Source organism: Cupressus sempervirens, chromosome 8 (assembly GCF_028749045.1).
Source record: "Cupressus sempervirens isolate cs-2001-9-10 chromosome 8, ASM2874904v1, whole genome shotgun sequence".
Classification (NCBI taxonomy): Eukaryota; Viridiplantae; Streptophyta; class Pinopsida; order Cupressales; family Cupressaceae; genus Cupressus; species Cupressus sempervirens.
This window is the reverse complement of record NC_143125.1, coordinates 750970130-750992595: the sequence shown is the minus strand read 5'-3', so window position 1 is coordinate 750992595 and position 22466 is coordinate 750970130. Positions and strand designations below refer to the sequence as shown.

General features: G+C 34.6%; 1 protein-coding gene and 1 pseudogene across 2 annotated transcripts; both read right to left on the bottom strand.

The window, feature by feature from the left end:
* Positions 1-6430: 6430 nt before the first annotated feature.
* Positions 6431-7434, bottom strand: LOC149544600 (early light-induced protein 2, chloroplastic-like). The gene is made up of 3 exons (XM_089795205.1): positions 7197-7434; positions 7038-7094; positions 6431-6943 (listed from the first exon to the last, which is right to left on the bottom strand). The coding sequence occupies exons 1-3, from the start codon at positions 7326-7328 to the stop codon at positions 6596-6598; spliced, it is 537 nt and encodes a 178-aa protein (XP_089651331.1). The 5' UTR covers positions 7329-7434; the 3' UTR covers positions 6431-6595.
* A 13476-nt stretch (positions 7435-20910) lies between these two features.
* LOC149544599 (early light-induced protein 2, chloroplastic-like) lies at positions 20911-21579 on the bottom strand (annotated as a pseudogene). The gene is made up of 3 exons (XR_016355291.1): positions 21502-21579; positions 21345-21401; positions 20911-21250 (listed from the first exon to the last, which is right to left on the bottom strand). The product of XR_016355291.1 is annotated as an early light-induced protein 2, chloroplastic-like (transcript).
* Between the last annotated feature and the right edge of the window lie 887 nt (positions 21580-22466).

Sequence of the window (22466 nt, the reverse complement as noted above, 5' to 3'; positions counted from 1 at the left end):
GTTGAAAAGTGGTCGGTCTAGTATGTTTTTGATTTGGAAATATTGCATATGTTTGAATTAAGATTAGACCATATATGGTCAATAAGTGAATGGTTAGTACTATGTATAGTATTTAGTAGGAGTTTGAGGTTATGGTTGTGCATGTAGGATGTCAGACCTCTTCTTCTATTGTTTATTGTTTGCATATCAATGTTAAAATCTCCTACTATGTACAATATCTTTTTTGGTTCTATGCTTTTGACTACATTGTGTAGAGCTTGTTCTATCTCCTCTAAGTAAGTGTGTAGTCTTGCATAAACATTAGCTATATTTATTTCTTTGTTTTCTATTGCTATCTTCATTGTAAGGGTTTTAACATTTGTGGAGATGTGGTGGTCAATTTTAGTAGCAGTTATGATTTTCTTTGTTAAAGTCATTAAACCATGGATACTAGTAATTGAGAATTGGTTGTACAAGTTGCTAAAATAGACTAATTCTTTCTCTTTTGTGTTATGTTCTTGCAAGCATATAATATCCAAAGATATTATATGGTAGGTCATTGATTAGTTCATATATATGTGGATGGTATGCACAAGTGTTTAGTGTGCATAAGGTCAAGTGTGATGATGATGTTAAACATATTTTGTTATAGTCAAGCTTCCATGATGAAGTTGTCTATAGCCGCTCCATTTCTAGAACAATGGTCTTCTTCACTTTGAATTTTTTTTGCATAAGAGGCTTCACCAAGTATAAATTATCAATTTTTTGTGTTCGTGAGAGGGTTGTATATGCTAGACCATGTTGTTTTACTCCTGTTGGATTAAAAGCAAATGCTTCCATTGTAAGGCCTTGGGATTGATGAATGGTACGAGCACAAGCGAGTTGTATGGGGAATTATTTCCTGATGGTTATATTTTTATTTGACATAATTCATAGTATTGGTCTTGCAATATGCAATATGGGTACCCATTCATGTTGAATTCCATTTTTGTAGTATATCATATATTTTATTCGTTGTTGGTGCCCCATGTTTGTGTCATTAAACTTGATCTAGATGATGTCATTATTGTCAATTTTGCTGTATAATTTGAATATACCATTTCAACCATTGATAATATCATCTTTGGTGTTATAGTTACTTGAGTATATTTCTACTAAAACCCTTGGCTTCATTTGTATTTCACTTGGGAGTCATGTTGTATGGGTATTAAAGCATATGGCATGGGATTGTTCTTCAATTTCATCAATAACTTTCAATGTGATTTTATAACTAGGCATGTCTGATAGTATTTTATTGTTATGTGCAGCTACATCTGATCTACGAAAGAAGAGATATAGAAGTTTAGGGTCAACTTATATTGGTTTTAGATAGTTGTCATTAAGGTATTCTATGTCTTTTGTTGCCTAACTTCTTATACGGATTCTATTCAAAATAAAAACAAATGTTGCATCTTTTATGTCTAATTGTTGTTATCAAAGAGTAGCACTTTATATTGTCTTTCCAAAAATTATAAGGCAATAGTTATTTAGTACTTGGTTTTCTTTCAAAAATATTGGAATCTAAAATGGGAATGCTTGGTATAGATCACCACAGAAGATTGTGTCCAAACCTCCAAAATAGCTTGTTTGTTTTTGCATTATATCACATAGGTGTAAGTTAATATATCTTAAGAAGGAAGACCCTACTAAGGATATCTCATCAAAGAGAAGGACACATAGTTGGCAATAATGTTTGCACATCTTGTCTAGAGTCTCACTGCTTAATGGGATGAATTTTAACTTGTTGAATGAAATGTGCAATGCCAAGTGTATTGTAACACCACCAATATTATATGTTGCCTTCCCTGTGTATGTAGCTATCAACCCCTTAGGTTTTTCCAAGTCATTTTTTATGTCATTAGTATATAGTCAAATGAGTGTGTGTTAAATAGCCTTTTCTATAAAAATATTTCATGTGTTAGCTTCACCTATGAGAAATAGGTATATTGGGGTCGCTATTATTTTTTCTTTTCTTATTAGAATATCTTTAACTATTATTTGTTGTTCAGTATTAAGTGCCCAATGTAATTTTAGGTACTCATTATTATCTATTATCTTAGGGTGTTTGCCTATTTCAAAATTGGTATGCAATGGATGACGTATTTTGTTGTTTGAGAGTCTTAGAATGTCTTTTACACTGTCATAAGCTTCATGGATCGCATTGATTTTGTTTTTTGGATTTGATTCTTCACTACTCCAATCTCTACAATGTACTTTATTCTCCTTTTTTTCAATGTCTCCCCATTTCATATTGGCATTGTAGACAAATTTTGCACAATTTTTTTCAACTGGTTCCTCGTGTTGCTCATATGCAAATTGCCAAGTTTGAAAGTTATGTAGGAGTGTCTCAACATTTACCACAAATGGGACATATAGGAGAAGTTGTTCTCTATAGTAGTTAATTGGATTGGTATGCTTGTTGTAACCATGTAACGTATAATGTTTGGTTTTGTGATATTGTGAGATAAATTCAACAAAGTATATATGCTTTAGAGATTCTCAATGTTGAATATAATTTAATCTATAACTGATTTAGCCATCACATTTTAAGAATCATCTGCCTCATTGTTCAATTATTTTACATATCTAAGCACAAAGACTCTCTCATCATCAACTCTTGTATCAATAAATGTACACTTTCATGAACTTTGATTAAGTGGCATTGAGAGCATTATATGTGTTGCTTATTGTGCTAACATTTTTTAGTAAAGCTTTTCCAAGTTTTATTATCATGTGAACTACATCTATATTTTTTTTTTATGGTCATTTCTTTTTTTTTATAATACATTTGTCATTGATTTGTCAACTTTTTCCATATATGAACTACAATACATAGCTATAGCATATGCGTTAAGTACAAATTGTGCATCTGTATTTTCTTTCCATAACATAGGCATTGCCTTTGGAAAACCATTATTCCAAATTTCACAAGGTCTTCTTCTCAAAAATATAGTAGGCTGGTCTAACGTAGATCTTATTGAGTTGATGTATTCAGAGTTTGTTAACTATAATTTTTTGACAAACATCTCATATGTCCATGAACTATCATAGTTATCTTTTTCCAAGATAGAGAAAACATCTTTTGCTTGTATTGATAGTGATTCTATTTTTTCCATTACAGGATCTAATATTATTGCTTCTAGAAATAGAGGTATTGGGAAGTTGTATCGACATTTTTTTAATGTCTTCTTACAACGTTTTGTGTGATGATGCTTGTGTAATTTTGCTAAAGATTGCTCTAAGTGATCCACACAATAGTTTATGTAGTTGTCAACGAATTTGACTATTTCGTTATTATTTTCTCTATCATAAATTGGGGCATTGTCAACCCAAATCAACATATGGTAATGCTCATTTCTCCTATTTTCAAATTTAGTGACCAAGAATAAGTCATTACTTTTGCCAAAAAATAAGTGATCGTTGAAAATTAATTTTTGTAGTTGTTGTACTCTGTGTCGGTAGTATCATGCACATGTGATAGGGTCTTTACATACAAGGGTGCCTATGTCACAATTAGTGCACACATTTCTTTTAGTATTGTATGTTTCATTCTCAATTTTTTTGTAGAATTTAAGTAGAGTGTTTCATAATGGCTCCCAATTTTTCTTAGCACTTGTAAAAGTGAGAAAGAGAGCGGGAGGACCTAATTGTCCTATCATAGAAAAAATATTTTTCTTTAGCATTTGGGAATAGTCTGGAGATATTATAATTCTCTTGAAATCTATGTAGTCAATATCTGATTTCAAAATCTTTTCCAAGTTTGGTTTGTTCTTGACATCTTTGGCAACTAGTTTCCTACCTTTCAATTGACCTTTTTTAATTCTAACCCACATTGTTGAGAGGAATTGGTGGGTGAGTATTTTAATTGTTTTGAAAAATAGATTTGTTGTGTGTAGTGCAAATACATGACTTGAGTTTAGAAGCTTCCATTGTGCAACTCTTCGATAACTTAATTTTTCAAAGGTATGAATACTACGGGGCTCTCCAAAGAATAAAGTTGGAAAAATTATTTTCTCAAAATATTTATCTTTGAAAATTCTTATTGGATAAAATTCTTGCACAGATGCTAAATCAATAGTTTTGTCACTCTTGTGTATGCTTCTAGCATCTGTAAATCCATGTATCAATATGTCTGTATGGTTTTCATTGTCTCTATCACTATCTAAGTCAATTTCACTTGAAGTATTTCACTCATTGATTGAGGTTCTTGTTCTATATCATGTAATTGTAACCATGATTCATTTATTCTCACATTTTCTGCTTTATACAATAATGTTCCTGACAATTCATATAGAGCTTGCATTATGATATTAGGTCAAACCATTCCTTTTTGAAAAACATTCTTATATTAAAGACATCTCTTTAGAGAAACTACAACAGTTGATGTGCTATCTATTGTTTGGGGAAGTGTTTTTTGGACAATGTTAAGATTTGCAGGGACATTTATTATAGACCTAGTCAGGCCCATTTGTGGTCTTCTATGTCCAAGTTCCCATATTTGTGCAAAAGCAATTCTCAAGGAAATAAGTCTTTCCTCTATTTGAGTAAGCATTATTATATGTCACAAATGTTTGTTTCTAGAAATGTTTTGAGGGGTTGTAAATTTTGGGAGAGTAGATTTCTTTAGAGCTTTATAACATATTTTACATATGTTGGAAGTGTGAGATGGCCATTTACTTTTGCTTAGGATGTATGTACATCTTTCATTTTATTTTTTTGGATATCTCATATCTTTTCTGAATTGTAAAGTCTAACAAACTTGACAAGAATGTTTTTGTGTGTCTTGTATTGCAAGTTCATATCTTACTATTGTTGTCATTTGTGTTTGTCTTCTTTTTCTCTTTTTTTTTTCAGATTTTTATTTTTCTTGATGTGTTTTGAGGTTTTCCTTGTTCTCATAATCACTAAAAGTAGTTTTACTTAATTGTTCATTGTATTTGTTACACGATATTGCTTCTTTTTTTATGTATTTTTTGATCAGCCTCAAACTTATCAAACAATGTTTTTGAGAACTATTTAAGTTAGTTTCTCTATTGTTATGATAACTATGTTCTCATAGTTCTTCTTATTTATGTAGTGCATTTTGTATGCCTTGTTTATTTTCCCTTATTATTTTTTTCAATTTGTGCAATTTTAGAGTATGGCGAATGTGTTCCAATTTTTGCATTTCAATCAAAGGTTCAAAATGTTTGTTTTGTGGATTTGAATCATGAAAGAGTAAATAGTATCAAGATTCACTCAAAATTTGATTGAAGTCAAGGTATTTCTTGCCTATTATCAATGATAAAACACAGATATGAATATTTAACCACTTTGACATCCAATGTATAGAAAATGTCTCCCCATAAACCATTTTCATTTCTTTTGTTTATTTCTTGTGCAAGGAGATGCATTCTCCTCAAATAAGTGTTGACAATATTTACATTATGAAGTTCTTCTATAGTAAGAGGATGCAATTCATGACTATATGCATAAAGTGCTTCCAGATCTTGTTTTTCAAGACATTTGCAAAAGTAATCTATTGTCCCATTATGCAGTTGACTAGAAGTTTTGATGAAATCAAGTAGAAATGTACAACAAAGTCAAATAATCAATTGCCAACATTGTATTTGAACTCTTGCAATCTAGATAGTCCTTGCTTTCTAAGTTCTTCATCAATGTTGCAAGTTTGATTTCGATATCTCATCTTGATATGTACAACATCTACTAATACATTGTAGTTAGTAAAATAGTAAGTCTTCTTTATTTTATGTCTCTCTTGTCACTTCTATGTTAGAATTCTTTAGAATAACTGAGAGGGGGGGGGGGTGACCTCTCGGGAAGTCTCGGTGCTTCACCCCTGTGAGCATCACCTAGATCCAATGAGTGCTAAGTGTTCCATTTATTCTCATGAGAGATGGATTCATGTTGGATCACTACTCATGAAACATGGGTCATCGAGTTTGACTCAAAAATCACACAGTTAAATCCTGATATTCACATCGCAATTTGACTAGTTGTGGAAATCATCTCCTACTTATCAAAAATCACACAGTTAAATCCGGATATTCACATCACAAATGAAAAGTTGACAAAAAAAACTTCCAAAATATTGTTCATTCAAATAACATAAAAGTTGAAGGAAATAAAGAAAAAATAAACAATAACTATTTCAATTACAAATATAAACATTATATAAAACCAATAGTGGCATCCCGTGGATGCATTAGTTACCTGCCCTAGGAGAGGAACTAATAATAATGTAATGCTTGGTTCCGAAATAGATATACGCGAAATATGCGAAAAGTTCACAAGGTATTTGACGACGAGAAGTCTTCCACGTAACTTGAAATTTCGCGTCTCCCAACACGTGTAATTGCACTCAACATACAAGAGCATTTGCGCTCGTTTGCAATAAGTACGCTCACTACAGTTGAAATCAAAGAATTCTTTTTTTATAGAATAAGATTGACGTGTTTACAAGGTTTTGTGTATAATTGAGTTGTATAATACACGCTAAACGGAATAGAATCCACCATTGAGTCTCGTGTTTGAGAAGAAACAAAATAATCAACCGCATGTACGTAGAGGCGTTGGTTTACACGAGTGGTCCGCCCTTCACGTACTCGGTGAGGGCGAGAGCGAGGAGGCCAAGCATAGCAAAGCGCCCATTCCACATCTCCGCCGACGATGAAAATATCGGCTGCGATCTGCTCTCCGCCGATATTCCCTTGAACAGCGGCACCACCGACGCCGCCGTCAACAATCCTGCGGTTATGAGAAACCACGACACTCCTCCGCTGTTCACCTGCGACACCAAATCTTTCCCGCTCGCCACTTCCACTGCAATTGCCGACACGAACCCCAACATCGCCGCCCTTCCGTTGATGATCTCCGGCGCTGGCCCCGAGAACGCAAACAGGTCACCAAATCTGGTGCTGCTGATCTGGACGCCCACATCACACACGTCAGATTACCTGTCCACGTGTATACAATAAACATAATTCACTATAATTTGGGCATTTAAATGCCGTTCTCACCTTTGTAGAGGTAGGAGGAGGAACGCCTTCAGTAGTAGCGGACGTTTCCTTGGGATCCTGAACCGCGTGCAAAACAAAATGGAACTCATTAGCGAAAGCTACAATAGAAGAACAATTTAATAACGTAATTGCTAAGTGAAGGAGAAAATAATAACAAACCTTTGCCATGCACTTGACTTGGAGGCTTCTCATGTGCGGCAATCTACTGATACTACCAACGGTGTTCCTCTGGACTGCCCCGCAGTTGATGGCTGCGGGCGCTTTCATCATCATTGAAGCAACGGCTGCCATTGATGAGACGTGAATGCTAAGAAATATTATATATTATATAATTCTGTTGCGAGGTAAATCTTTCTTTCGGCTTGCTTTGGATGGAATATTGAGTTGTATATATCTCATCGAGAGGCAGGTAGTTGTTGGCTTTTATAGCGTGTGAAGGATGGGATTTGGATTGTTAGAAATGGGCCAATTGGAGGGCTGCAATATGCGAATGGGTGAAACTATGAGAGCGTGTCTGGTAAATTGGCCACACAATGTTGTAAGGTGAAACGTGGCTTCTACGGAGCAGTCGTCGAAGGAGAAGATTCTACACGTTCCTCCCACACTCAACGTGGACATCGCTCACCCGAGTTTTACATTGATATTATTTGCAAAACTTTGTCTGGCAGTGAAATAAATTTGTACAAGTTCTGAAATGTGTTTTAGTAGTTTGAAATCATCTGTTCTGTCATTGTAAAGGTTCAACGTGGACACCGCTTAACCCGACTTTCCCTTTGATACTATTTCGACCTTGTTTTGTCTTAGAGCATTCCAGGGATATTTTTGTAAATAAAGTTATTATTGCTGATTTTGGTCATGGAACTCTAATTCAAACCCACTTTTTGACACCATCTAGGCATCAGTTGATTATAAACTAAATTAGCAATTGCACCTTATTGAATACTGGTAGCCCAAACAGATATAGAAGGTTGATTAAAGAGAATTTGTCTATTTATTTCATACATTTGTGATTTGTGAGAAGTAAATTAGTAGGTGATTTAATAAATGGTGTTTGTGTAGTCTATATTTAGAAGTGGCAGCTTTAAATCAGTTATGCATCTACATATAAAAGGATAAATTTAAATCAGTACATTGTTGATATTGTAGACTATAAAATGATGTTATCTTGTTATCTTTAAATGCGAATAAAAGAAAATTTCTGTATTAAGAAGATAATCAAGGTTAATAACAATAGGATCATGTTGTGTTTGTGATAATGACAAATTAGTGGGAGGGAGAGGGATAAGAAGAGGGAGAGGTAGAGTGGTAAGGAGATAGAGATGGAGTGGAACATAAAAATGTGTGTGTGTGCCTATGTGTGTGTGTGTGTGTGTGTGTGTGAGAGAGAGAGAGAGAGAGAGAGAGATTTAAACCCTAGGATAAAACCATTAGATGTAGAGGTGAAAATATCTCAATTGAACCAATCCAATTTAGTTGGGTTAAGTCTAGAACAATGTTCAACAAAACCTCTAGACTTGTAGAAGAGACATGAGGGTATTAAATCATGTTGTGAATCCAACCACTGTCCCACTACCAAAAAGCCCCTCCCAACCTTGCTCCTTGCATCCTACAAGGATTCAAGCCTACGACCAAGATCTGATACCACTTGCTAACAACCAAGATTTCCATTGCAACAAAATATTGACATGTCAACGTCCAATACAATGACTAGATTTATAGAAGATGTAGGAGGTTGTTAAACCATGTCCAAATCTATTGAGGGACACTAATGCCAATATTCTCAATCATAGGGGTTGTTTAATGGAAGAAATTTGGACCCACATCTATTGAAACTTCTTATAAGGTATGTTACTTATCTAAGTAGAGAATCTTAGGATAAATAACATACAAAAATGAGTCCAACTAAGAAATTCTTTTCTACCTCATTTCATAGAGTTTTCTAAAGAGTGGCATTTTGAATCTATATCCTTAAGACAAGTGGGGAGAGTCTAATCGCCCTTAAAAGGAAATTCTAATTGCTATAAACCATTTGAAGAAAAAGGTGGAGAAGGTGAAATTACCTTTATTAGAATTTTAACATCTAAAACTAAACATTTTAAAACTAAGGTTAAGCAAAAAAATTGCTAACCTAATTGGAGGAGACACGCTAGTTCAAAGGGGAGGATTTTTTATTAAAGATTTAAGAGTGCCTCAAAATCAATAAAATTCATTATTGAAGCTTCTCTATATTCCATAAAAAGGGCAAAGAGAGCATCCATCCACCAATTTGATGATGTTCAACTTTTTATGATAATTAAGCACTTGATAGTGATTTTAGTATTGAGGAAGCATAATCAAGATTGAGTAAAGTTGTTAACCTTGAGGGAAATGATCTCTAATTGTCGAATAACATAACATTATTATAAACTATACTCAAAAATATTTTTCTTGTCTAATTTTTTTTTTATAGGGTATCCAACTTGAAAAATGGTATATTATTATGTCATATCCTACCATTGAACTATTTAATTCCCTACCTATTATAAATTAAAACTAGCACTTGCACCACATGAGGTGTAAAGGAAAAGATGATAGGTGAATATAAGATGTAAATTAATTTAAATAATTAAATGATAATTAAATCTTGTATATTAGATTGGAAAATTTAAATATAATTACAAACTTTAGTGTTTTTTGTATTCAATTTTAGCATTAAAGAATTGAATAAAGATATGAATTGTAGTAACTAGTGAGATGTAAAAATATCACATTAATTGGTTACAAATATATAAATAACTAATTATATAAATGTTGTACGAGGCTCATTTTATTTTACTATGATCACATTTACTCCAAAGATACTAGTAGTGAAACTTTCCCTAACTAGTAACATGGCCCCCACAAAGCCAGTTGTGTTGAAGGAAGAGAGCATGGGGAATGTGCTTGGTCAACCCCCTGTAAGACATAAGGGTAAAGTACACTATAGGTGGGGAGTTGGGATAGGGTTAGTTTGGAGTGACATATTTGTGCACAAGAAAGGTCACAAGGGAGCTCTTCACTTGCAAATCCACTACCAAGTGGAAACTAAAGAGAAAGTAATATATTGAAGATGTGAGAAAAGAGATCCAAATCATGACCCTTCTCAAGAGACAACCTATAATTGTGGAAATGAAGGAGGCTTTTGAGGACAAACAGGCAGTCCATTTAGTCATGGAATTTTGTTCTAGTGGAGATCTCTTTAATAGGATAATTGCCAAGGGACCCTGTACCGAAAGAGTTGTCACTGCAGTGATTAGGACTATTGTCCAAATTGTGCATACATGTCATACAATGGGAGTTATGTATCGAGATCTTAAGCTTGAGATTCTTTTACTACTGGACAAGGATGATAATTCACCCTTAAAAGCTACTAATTTTAGCCTTTCAATTTTCATATAGCCAACTAAGTCTATTTCCTTGTCATTTCATGTTTCTTATTTATGTCCAATGCAAGACACAAAATAGGAAACATGAGAAGAAAGAAAATGATTATCTAGTGTTGGATGATACTCCATAAGATGATGTTCCAGTAGTTCCTCATGATCTACAACAAGTGCAACAATAAATACCACACACCCTAGTGAATGTTAGATGATCAACAAGGCTAAGTAGACCTCTAGAAAGATTTTCTTCCCCTTTGTACTCCATTTTATTAATTGATGTTGGTGAACCTGAGTGTTATGATGAAGTTGTGCAGGTGGATATAGAGCTTCAATGGGAGTCTGTAATGAAAAAAGAAATGGACTCTTTACTAACAATAAGACATGGGATTTATCCAAGTTTCCTACAGGTAAAAGGGCTTTACAGAATAAATGGGTCTACAAGTTGAAAGAAGAGGATGGAGGTAAGAAATGATTTAAAGCCAGGTTAGTGGTAAAAATATTTCCATAGAAAAGGGCATTGATTTTGATGAGATATTTTCTCTTGTTGTTAAAATGACTTCTATTCACACTATTTTAAGTATTGTGGCTACTGAATATTTTCATTTGGAGTAGCTTGATATTAAAACAACCTTTCTTTATGGTGATTTGGATGAAGAGATATATATGGCACAACCAGAGGGATTTGAGGTCAAAGGTAAGGAGAACTTAGTGTGCAGATTGAAGACAAGTTTATATGGCTTGAAGCAAGCACCTTGACAATGGTGTCTAAAATTTGACAGTTTTATGCATGAGCATTGATGTAATAGGTGTCATTAAGATCATTGTGTTTATTTTAAGAGGTTGGATGATGACAACTACATTATTTTATATTTATATGTTGATGATATGCTTGTAACCAGGTCTAATATGGATCACATTAAGGGGTTAATGGAACAATTAGCACATTCATTTGCTATGAAGGATTTGGGGGCAGAAAAACAAATCCTTTGTATGAAGATTTGGAAAGTTAGGAAAAATAGAAAATTGACATTATCTCAAGTTGATTATATTGCAAAGGTGTTGCAACGTTTCTCTATGGAGAAAGATAAAAGTTGTCAGCATACCTTTACCTAGTCATTTGAAATTGACTATGGAGATGTGTCCAAAGACACTAGAAGAGGAGGCTAAAATGTCCAAGGTACCTTATGCTTGAGTTGTAGGAAGCTTGATGTATGCTATGGTATGTACTAGGCCAGATATTGCACATGTAGTGGGAGTTGTTAGTAGGCATATGAGTCATCCAAGAATGCAGTTAAATGGAGTCTCAAATATTTGAGAGGAACATCATGTAAGTGTTTACATTTTGGGGGCTCGACTACTAATTTACAAGGCTATGTTGACTTCAATTTGGCAGGAGATATTGATACTAGGCAGAGTACTACAGGTTATGTATTTATTGTTGGTGGGTTTTTTGGTTACAAAGGTTAATGCTTTATCCACTATATAGGTAGATTATGTTGCTGCTATAGAGGCAACCAAAGAGATGATATGACTTTAGTTCTTCATGAAAGAATTGGGACACTCAAAGGTGGATAATTATTTGTTCACAGATAGCTAGAGTGTCATTCATCTTACGAAGAATTTTTCTCTACATTCAAAGACAAAACACATACAGTTGCGGTACCATTTTATTCAGTCTATTTTGGATGATGGACAGTTAAAGCTAGAGAAGACACATCAATATGATAATCTAGTAGATATGTTTACCAAGGCAGTAACAAGGGAGAATCTGAACTCCTCTTCAACTTCAATTGGTCATTTATACTGAACATAATAAAAGAACAATAGAGTCTAGGGTGGTTAGATATTCCAATGGGAGTTATAGGTTTAGTAGTGATATGACCAGTCTCCAAGTGGGAGGTTATTGTTGTGGAATCTAATTAGTCTCCAAGTGGGAGGTTATTGTTATGGAGTCTGATCAATCTCCAAGTGGGAGATTGTTGTGATGTGGAGCCTAATTAGACTCGGAGGTTTATTTGGCACAGTTTCTCCCTAGGTTATTTCTATAGGGGTTTGGGGGCAGTGTCCCTAGATGAAGTTAAGAGGCAGTGTCCCTAGATGAAGTTAAGAGGCAGTGCCCCAACTGTGCTCCCTATCGTAGTACAAGATGGGGTTGAGAGGCAATGCCCCTGTGGTGTTTTTTTAGGGGTAGCGCCCTCAAAGCCAAAAATGACCTTATATTGTGAAAGATGTTGGTTGCTATTTTTTTTGTATTGGACAACTTATTTTATCCCTAATTTTGTAAGCAAAATATCTTGTATAAAAAGGCTTAGGGTTAGGGATTTCATAATATATGGTGATATTGTAGTGTCTTGTAGCCATATTGAGTTGTAAGTGATTGTAGATTGTAATCACTAGATAGTAATAATATTGGGCTTGTTGTTGGTGGATATAGCCTAGGGATTGGCTGAACCACATTAAATCTTGGTGTCTTGTGTTATATTCTATGTGGTCTATTATTTTCTGATATTGGTTATATTTGCATGTAACTCTTATTTCTGCCTGAGGTAAATCCTAACAATTGAACCATTGAATTGATTGAAGAAGGAATGAACTACTACACAGAGAGTGATTGTAATAGAAAAAAGTATTGGGTGGTTTTGTAATTTCTTTATTAATGTGCTTTCACTTAAAATCCCTTTTTTGATAGAGGGTGTTATCTATTTAGAATAATGGGAGATTTGGTCAAGGATGGCTCTTTGGTTGTTTTAGAATTTTGTGGTGGGGTATTATCTTCAAGGTATGTATAAATCATTTTTTATGAAGCAGACTAAGGTTCAATAATGTAATAAATAATACTGACATAAATATAATTATAGGTGGGATAAGATAATTTGTCTTCTAATAACTCATAACAATTCTAATTTGTTTCAATATCAAGGAATGACAAAGTTTTACACATAGTGTCTTGAACCTTATTATCTTGTTGTATTTGTATCTATTCAAATATATTCTCATAACATACTTGTTTAGTAGATTAGATACTTCATTCATAGTGTTTTTTAAATCTCAAATTTACTGTACATTTGTTTGAAAAAAAATATCACCATATACATCTTTAAGAGGTTTTTAGAGAGTGATCAAGACCAGAAATTGTCTTTTCGAAGTTAGGCATTAGATCTATGGAAAATAAACATATATAGGTTAATTATAGAGTTGCTTGAAAAGGGGTCTCATCCTGCACCAAACGCATCTTTATGAGGTTTTTAGACATTGGTCAGGACCAACAATTGGCTTTGCTAAGTTAGATATTGGATCTATGGAAAAGAAACATATATAGGTTATTATTGAAAACAAGTATTGTAATTACTTTATAAATTTAAAACAAAGACATTATGCAGGAGTACACAGTTCACAATAATCATAGACATGACCTTGACTCAAGATGTAATCCAATGACAACACAAAAAATGTTAGTTTGAGTAGTTATTGTTTCTTTACTTTAGTGATGTATTACAAAAGGCCACAGTAATCCATTGGACCCCTCATTTCTATTTTCTATTTTCTAACATAGATGAATATGACTAATTAGAGCCATTGTAATCATGCAGATGAATTGTGATAGGGGAATTTGAGATTGTCATCTAGAGCATGCTCAGGTCTTGTAGTTGGTGCTACCAATGCGGCTCCTTGTCTAGCGTGATTCTTTTTTTCCTTTTAGTTTGGGAAGCACTCACCAAGATAATAAAGCTCATTTCTTTGGGAAGGCAAATACAGGTAATCATAAGGATACAATTATATATCAAATCTACTTTTCAAGAGTGTTGTATGATTTTATTGTAAAATATTTCTCCCTACTTTTGTATAGAGGTAGCAAGAACTATTTTGAGACATGGGCTGTCTCTTTCGCATTGTAGACATCATTTTATATTTTTTTGTGCATCAAATATTTTTAGTTGTATATGTTTAAGTAATTGTTCGTAGTTTTGCACCTTGCTAGGAGATGGTGAAAATTTGCAATGGGATAATCTAAGTTACTAAATATGGAAACTTATAAATGATATTGGCTAAAACCTCATACCATTTGGTACAAGTGCTAGTGGTAGTTTCCAATAATAAAGACTCGAGTAACAACGCTCCTCACTCAACACCTATGTCCATTCATTATTCATGCATTTGTAATTTTTTGTAAGCACAAAGCACAACTGTAGAATTTACCTACTTCCACTCAATTGCCTTCTAAATATTTTCATTGTATTAAGACTAATTTTTAGGCCCTACGTAATTCCACTCACACTTTCCAAAAATATTTTCCCTATCCAGACTGAATTTGTTAAGAAATACTAAATGATGATTTCATAAAAAAGATTAGATAGGAAAGGTAATTATATTATTCGATTAAAATAAAATATGAAGCCACATCCAATGTCAAATGATGGTCAATAGTCAACACAAACTAAAAAGTGTTATCTCATGGTTTCTTCTTGTTGTGCTAACAAATCATAAGGCAGTCACAAATTGAAACGTGATCACTGTATCACCAATATTTGAAGACCCTTTATAATGTTTATTCATATTTTAATAACCTTTTTCTCAACTTAAGAAGCTTAATTGGTTTCTTTGACACTCTTTAATGTACATTCATAATGTGTTCAAACTTTGGCATGTAAAAAGATTTGGGATTTAGGGGAATGACCTTAACTTAAAGTAAGAAGATGCATCATATGCCAATTTCCACAATGAATGGGATGTTGAAAACTAAATATTTTTGTAGTGAATTTGATGTGTCATACATTTCTATTTTTTGTGACTGATTGGACAAAATGATTTTCACACTCACTCATTGCATCAAAGGAGTGAGTAATTCAATGCAATAAATTTTAAATAATATCTTTTTCAATAAGATGGTTGTTTAATTGAAGGATTGTATCCTATAAATCATTGTTTGAAACATACCTTATAGACTGTATAAATGCCAATTGCCTTTGCAGGGATGCTAGGAACTGTAGAAATTGATTAAACGTGGAATTTGAAAGGGTTTTTAGCTTGTTATATGTATATGGATTAGAACAATAGTTGTAAGAGAGCGGTAATGGTTTAATTTAATCTAATTATATTTATAAACTTCCTTGATGGCATGTGCAATACAAAATTTCAACTGCAATATCTGATAAAAATTCCTCCTATTGTTATGTGTTGAGGGATGTCTATAGGCTTTTCCAAAGTTCTTATTTTACAAAATCAAAAAGGTCATTTGAAATTGTTGTGGAATCTTGCATTAATTGTTGCATTTATTCAAAAGTTTCTAAAGTCTTTTCAACAAATATATTTTGCACATATCGTGCAATCATGGGACACCTATTTGTTACATTCTTGGGAGAGTTTCTAAAGTTATTTCAACATATATATGTTGTCCTAAACCTTTAAATAATAAAACTATGTATTGATTATTCTTAAAAGTTTACATGGCTTACTTGGTGAATCCATTTTCTATAAACTCATGTAATCATTGCATCTTCTGAGATGACATCTCTTCGAGGCATTCTATCAAATTATTGAGTGTTCATTTTGGCACAAACTTGGAAGACATTAGCATAGAACCTAGCTTTGCACAACCAATTGCTTTCACTTTAACGTTTCTAAAGCCTTGAATGTCCATTTCAACATCTAGGGTAGGAAGACACTGGTAGAGAACTCTAGATTTTTTAGCAAATTGAATATTCTTGAAGGTTTCTTGTGTGTGTGTGTGTGTGTGTGTGTGTGTAATTTTATAGATATGCATTCATTATAAATCATTCAAACTTGCAAATTCATTTTGCTCAGTGTTAGAGTGAGTTGTTCTTAAAAAAGGAATCCTGGGATAATTTGATCTACAAACACGAGCCCTCCAAAGGCTAATAAGACCTACACCAAATGATAGTATGAAATAAAACATCAAAACTTGATACCACCCACCTTAAATCTTCCACTGTGTAGAGTCAATTCTCATCAATAAGAAGTAAACAAGCGACCTTCATTGGGAGCATCTCAACCCAATTAAATAAGAAAATGTAGTTTCTAGGGATTTGTGTAGCTAGTTGGGTCATCTCATGTTATAGAATGCAATCATCTATAAAAATATTCTTGTTTATTAAGAACTATCTTAAGAAGACCATGTAAATAGATGTGCTCATTCTAAAAACCTTAATAACAACATAAGAAAATTTGCATAAATAATAATATTATGTTTCAAGAAAATATTTTCACCATTTGAAAAGAAGATTCAATTCAAAATATCTTTCACTCTACCTATACATACGCATATAATGCAAGGGAACTCAAAAAGTTGGAGGAAACAATGGAAACATGAGATAGGTCTTTACATAATTTTTTGATAAATTTCTTTTAATGTGAAACTTAAAAAGTAGAGTTGGTTTAGTTGATTGTGTATGGTGTGATATAAACAAATTGTATGGGGTGTCAAATTTGTTTATTTTTTCTATCATGGAGAGGTTTGCAAACATGTACTCAATCAAGTACTATATGTGATCATGGTAACATGAAGGAGTAGGTAAAAGAAATTATGGACCAAAGAGTTCGTCAACAAAGTTTCACACTAGCTTGTTAACCACTTCCATAGAAGTAAAATAAGGTGTTTGGTGGTTTGAGAGTGCGAGACAAGTTTTTCCCATGTGGAAAAGCCTATTGACTAAAAATTGTGATAATAGCCACATGTATTACTATTAACTTATATATATATATATATATATATATATATATATATATATATATATATATATATATATATATATATAATTTAAACATGCCTTCTTATTCAGATATGTTATCAAAGAACAACCATTCATTCTACACAACTTTGCTATTATGCATATTTCTTTATAGAATAATCTTATATTTTACCAAACTGAAAAGCTTTAGGATCAAGTTGAAAATTGTCTTCCCATCACTTAACTTGATTAAAAGATTAGAAGCCTCTCAATTTTAAGACACTATCTATATGATGTTCCAACAAAAGATTGGTATTACCGATAAATACTATGATGGTTCTTGCAAAGAGATCTATCTAGTGCTAATATCATGTCATGTGCTTAATAAATTGTCTACATAACAAAACTTTTGGGTCTTTGGGAACAATATAAGTGAATCTCTAAAACCTTTTTTTTTTTTTTTAAATTTTGAATTTAGCTTGTTCACAAATTTAAATGACAAATTCATCATGCAAATTAGATACATGTGGATTGTAGAAGGTCATTTGATGATGAGAAGCCTTCCAACTTTCGAGAGATTTAAGGTCTCGAGTATTTATAATTGTAGTCAACATATAAAGAACATTTGAACATTGAGAAGTCTTACTTAGTTCCATGTTTACTAAACTTTATAAAAAAAATTACACTCACTAGCAGTTAAAGTCTATCCTAAAATTTTTTTGCAAGGAGTTGTATGATTGAGAGGTATAACACATGCTAAACATCACTAGGGAACCTAGATATAGTAGGGAATGACATGTAAGAGCTTCCAAATTTGAAGGTTGTGTTTAAACAAAAAGAACTTAACGTGGGCTTAAAGCTGATACGATAACATTAATGTTGAACTATTTCCCCAAATGCAATGGATGTGTCTTTAGTTTGAATGTTTAAAATTTCATAGCCTATACCTACCACATGCTCCAAAGTGATAACTTTGAATAGCATAAGGTTCTATCAATAAATAATAGAAAGAGTGCTTGTGTCAAATATTTGATTCACAAATCTTTAGCTTTGATTTGAGCTCCCCTGGCAACATAACTATCAGCAACCTAGTTCTAGGGTCGAAGGTTGGCAAGCCGAACCTGGAGATCCGTATCAAATGGATTCATGGCAAGAGCCTCAGAGGTTGTACGCAGATTGAGAGTGGTAGCTTCATAAGATCTCCTACGGTACATAGCTAGTTGCCTGTCGTAAATGCAAAGAAATTTTGCAGTACAAAGGATAGCATCATTCCACCATTTAATCCATCTAAGATGATTGTAGGGTTGAGGCTCAAGATTCCAGACACAAAGGATGTGAGAAACAGTTAGCAGATGGGACAGCAAAGAAATGTTCAGGTAAAACTAGATTTTATTCGAGCAAGGCTGAGTTGTCTACCAGGTAATGGAAAAGATGATGGGGGAGTGATCTGACAATGTCACATTAGGTAGAGGAATGACAAGCAAGGCATGCTTTTGAGAAAAATAGAAAAAGGACTACACAAAAATCATAGCCATGTCAAGCCTTTTGAAAACTCTATCAAATCCAGCTCGAAACTGGACCAAGTGTGCCAAATCCCATCAAGGTAGTGATGAGAAGCATTAGGATGAAAAAGACCTAATCTATTCCACATGTAAAACCAAGCCTCTCGTTCACCAATTGCCCATCTAAATGGCGGGAGGCCATCCTTGTCAGAGGCCAACTCAACAATAGTAAAGTTGCCACAAAAAACCCATGTCGCAGGTGGCAAATGATCCACCAACCAACACCACAGGTCTGAACACTCAACAGCATCATTAGGAGCATAAATGTTAACAATACCAACAGAATGATTTTGAAAAGACAAAAAAATCTAAACCATCTTGTGTGAAGGGTCAGTACTGTGCAAAACAGAAGAGGATATTAGACGAGGGGAGAGAAGAGTAAGAACACCACCTCGACCAGCTTCATGTTGAGAAGCAAAAATGACACCATTCGGCCAAACAACATGAAAGGCTAAGGTAAAAAGAAACCCAACAACTATAACTTCGTGGAGGTAAAGCACATCAAGATCAAACTGACATTTGGTATCACGAATATAATATTTTCTACGGAGGTCTGTTAGCCCCCACACATTCCATGACATGCAACTCACAGTAACTCAGCTTGCATGTCATCCTTGTCCCCAAGAGAGGAGAAACTATTGTGCAAAAAGAAGGAGGCTCAGAAGAGGGGTCATCAATAGCCATGACCCTTCAAAGCTTCTCCCCATCGTCAAAAAACTCATTACGGTCATCTAGGCTACAAGATCGATGTAGCTTTTATTGGGAAATCATCGATGCCACTTGTGGTGCTCAAGTCCAAACAGGACACGGATCCAAGGTATGAACAACCATAGTCCCCTAGCCTCTGGGGTTTGAAACGAGAGGCAGAGAGAGCACTAGAACTAGGGCTTCATGGTGAATCTGGCTTGAGCTAGGTTTACCATGATCCATAGGCATAGAGCCCGCCTTAGCTATAGCCACACATTTCCCTTTCTTCACCACTGTAGTCCATTCATCTTTCTCCATGTCCGAAGTGGGCTTAGTTTTTGAAGCAGAGGGATGGTTACAATGCAACAAGGGACAATCCCTAATCTTATGCTCAGTTGACTGGCACCGGTAGCAGGTATTTGGAAGGTTAAGGTAAAGCACCTTCTAAGTAAAGGTGGTACCACCTATCTATATGTCCACTATATCTTTGAGGTCCCTAGATAGGTTGATCTTAACACAAACCCTATGTTGGGGATGAGAATTGAAAAACTTGTCTAGTTCAAGGCAAACAACCTTGCCAATAGTTTGCGCAATAGCGAGTAAAAAAGAACAACAAGGAATAGGAAGCCCAGGGAACTCCACCGAAATGGGTACCTTAAGTTTCTAATTATCGGAAACATCAAAATCTTTTGACCAGCGCTAAAAAACCAGAAGGGAGGACCTTACAATCTAGGGGCCTCTTACAAAAACATGTTCAGCTTGGCTAGCATTGCTAAAGTGAAAAAGAAAAAAGTCTTTCGTAAGGCTTTGAACGCTTTCAAGGCGAACACCTTGAGGTGTCCAAACCTTGGAAACCCATTCCCATAGTGTGCTTTCAAAAGGAGTATGACCCACAAAATACCCAATAAGGGTTTGTTGCTCTAACCAAGTGTATACACTATCAAACTACCTAGCATTCAAAATAATGCTAGGAGAGGAATTACTTTGTGGAACACTTTGAGAATACACTTGCATGGGCATTTGGTCAGCGCAGTCATTAACTCTAGTAGAAGCAGCAAATCTAGCACCAGTATCAACTACTGAACCGGAGACGACCGAACTCATTATATATATATATATATATATATATATATATATATATATATATATATATATATATATATATATATATATATATATTATTAGTGAGATATAAAAGTTAGTTAAATATTTTCACTAGTGTTTACTTAATTGAAAGATTAGGAACTTGCCAACTATAAGAAACTTAAAAATGTCCTTCCAACTCATTAGAATTTTAAGTTGTTCCATCACATATATTTACACTCAATAAAAGAGCATTTGAACAAATGTTCATATGCAATAAGTACGCTCACTAAGTCGAAATCCAAGAATTGTTTTTTTGATAGTGTAAGATTGACGTGTTTACAAGGTTTTGTGTATGATTGAGCCGTATAATACATGCTAAACGGAATATAATCCTCCATTGAGTCTCGTTTCAGAAGAAACAAAATAATCCACCATCTGTACCTAGAGGACTTTATAGAAGCGCACCGCCCTTGACGTATTCGATGAGGGCGAGAGCGAGGAGGCCAAGCATAGCAAAGCGCCCATTCCACATCTCCGCCGACGATGAAAATATCGGCTGCGATCTGCTCTCCGCCGATAAACAGCGGCACCACCGACGCCGCTGTCAATAATCCCGCGGCTATCAGAAACCACGACACTCCTCCGCTGTTCACCTGCGACACCAAATCTTTCCCGCTCGCCACTTCCACTGCAATTGCCGACACGAACCCCAACATCGTCGCCCTTCCGTTTATGATCTCCGGCGCTGGCCCCGAGAACGCAAACAGGTCTCCAAATCTGGTGCTGCTCATCTGGATGCGCACATCGTACACGTCAGATTAACTGTCCACGGATACACAATAATCATAATTTACTATAATTTGGGCATTTAAATGCCTCTATCACCTTTGTAGAGGTAGGAGGAGGAACGCCTTCAGTGGTAGCGGACGTTTCCTTGGGATCCTGCTCCAAGTGCAAAACAACACATTAGCGAAAGCTACATTAATTAGAAGAAACAATAATATGATCTGATTGCTAAGTGAAGGAGAACATAATAACAGACCTTTGCCATGCACTTGACTTGGAGACTTCTCATGTGCGGCAATCTACTGATACTACCAACGGTGTTCCTCTAGACTGCAGATAAATGATATTATCACAGATTTTCTTAATGTGTGATGTTTAATGATGACTTTTATAGTGAGACCACTGCAAAGTATAGTTTGGACAGATGAGACATAGTGACTAGAGAAAGATAGTAAGAAATGTCATAGATAGTTTTTAGCCCCGCTTCTTCATTAGACGTCTGATTGAGAATAGAGCTAATGAACTCGTTGAAACAATAAGAAATGTAGGCACGTTGGGCATTGATAGTTGTAGGTTGTCGCGATCGCAAGAATATCTCACAACTTGGTAGGAGACATAGGCCACAGATCCGAGGATCTAGTTCCTCAATAAATTGCACCTAAAAAACGATCGTTGACAATGTATTAAAAATAACATATAGAAATTATGAGACGTGGATATAAAAGGGTGAAGACCCCATATTGGAGACACTGGAGGAAGGTACGTGCGAGATAACATTTCTGCGTAGGTGGTTAAGGGAAAGGGAAAGGGGAACGAAATGAGCAAGCCACGTCCACATCCCATTTATAAAATAAAAAACGAGGAGGGAAGCGTGCATATGAAATAAAAGAAAAGACTTTTATAAGGTCCATGAGATCCAGCAGTATCTGACCAGGCACCGGGGTGTGCATTATAAAATCCGGTACGCTACAAGAAAAAACCAATTGTGCAGTAAGAGATTGCTCAAGGAAACGCCATCCTCTTTCATATGCGCTTACCAAGATGATCGATGATTGTGTGATATGTGTGTTGGCTTAATGACTATATTTCTGATGAGATCCCTCTTCACTACCAGTATGTACTTTTGATGTGATGGACAAAAAATTCTATTATGAGCTCCTAGTGACAATAGTGTTCCTCCGGACCTTAGATGAATATCATTTATCTGCAAAGAATAAGCCT

Bases quoted from the DNA above. Each gene is read 5' to 3' on its own strand.
- LOC149544600 (XM_089795205.1), bottom strand. From the start codon at position 7,328: ATGGCAGCCGTTGCTTCAATGATGATGAAAGCGCCCGCAGCCATCAAC. The intron at 7,095-7,196 runs GTTTGTTATTAT...CACGCGGTTCAG, and splicing joins AAGTCAAGTGCATGGCAAAG to GATCCCAAGGAAACGTCCGC. The intron at 6,944-7,037 runs GTGAGAACGGCA...GTGGGCGTCCAG, and splicing joins CTCCTCCTACCTCTACAAAG to ATCAGCAGCACCAGATTTGG.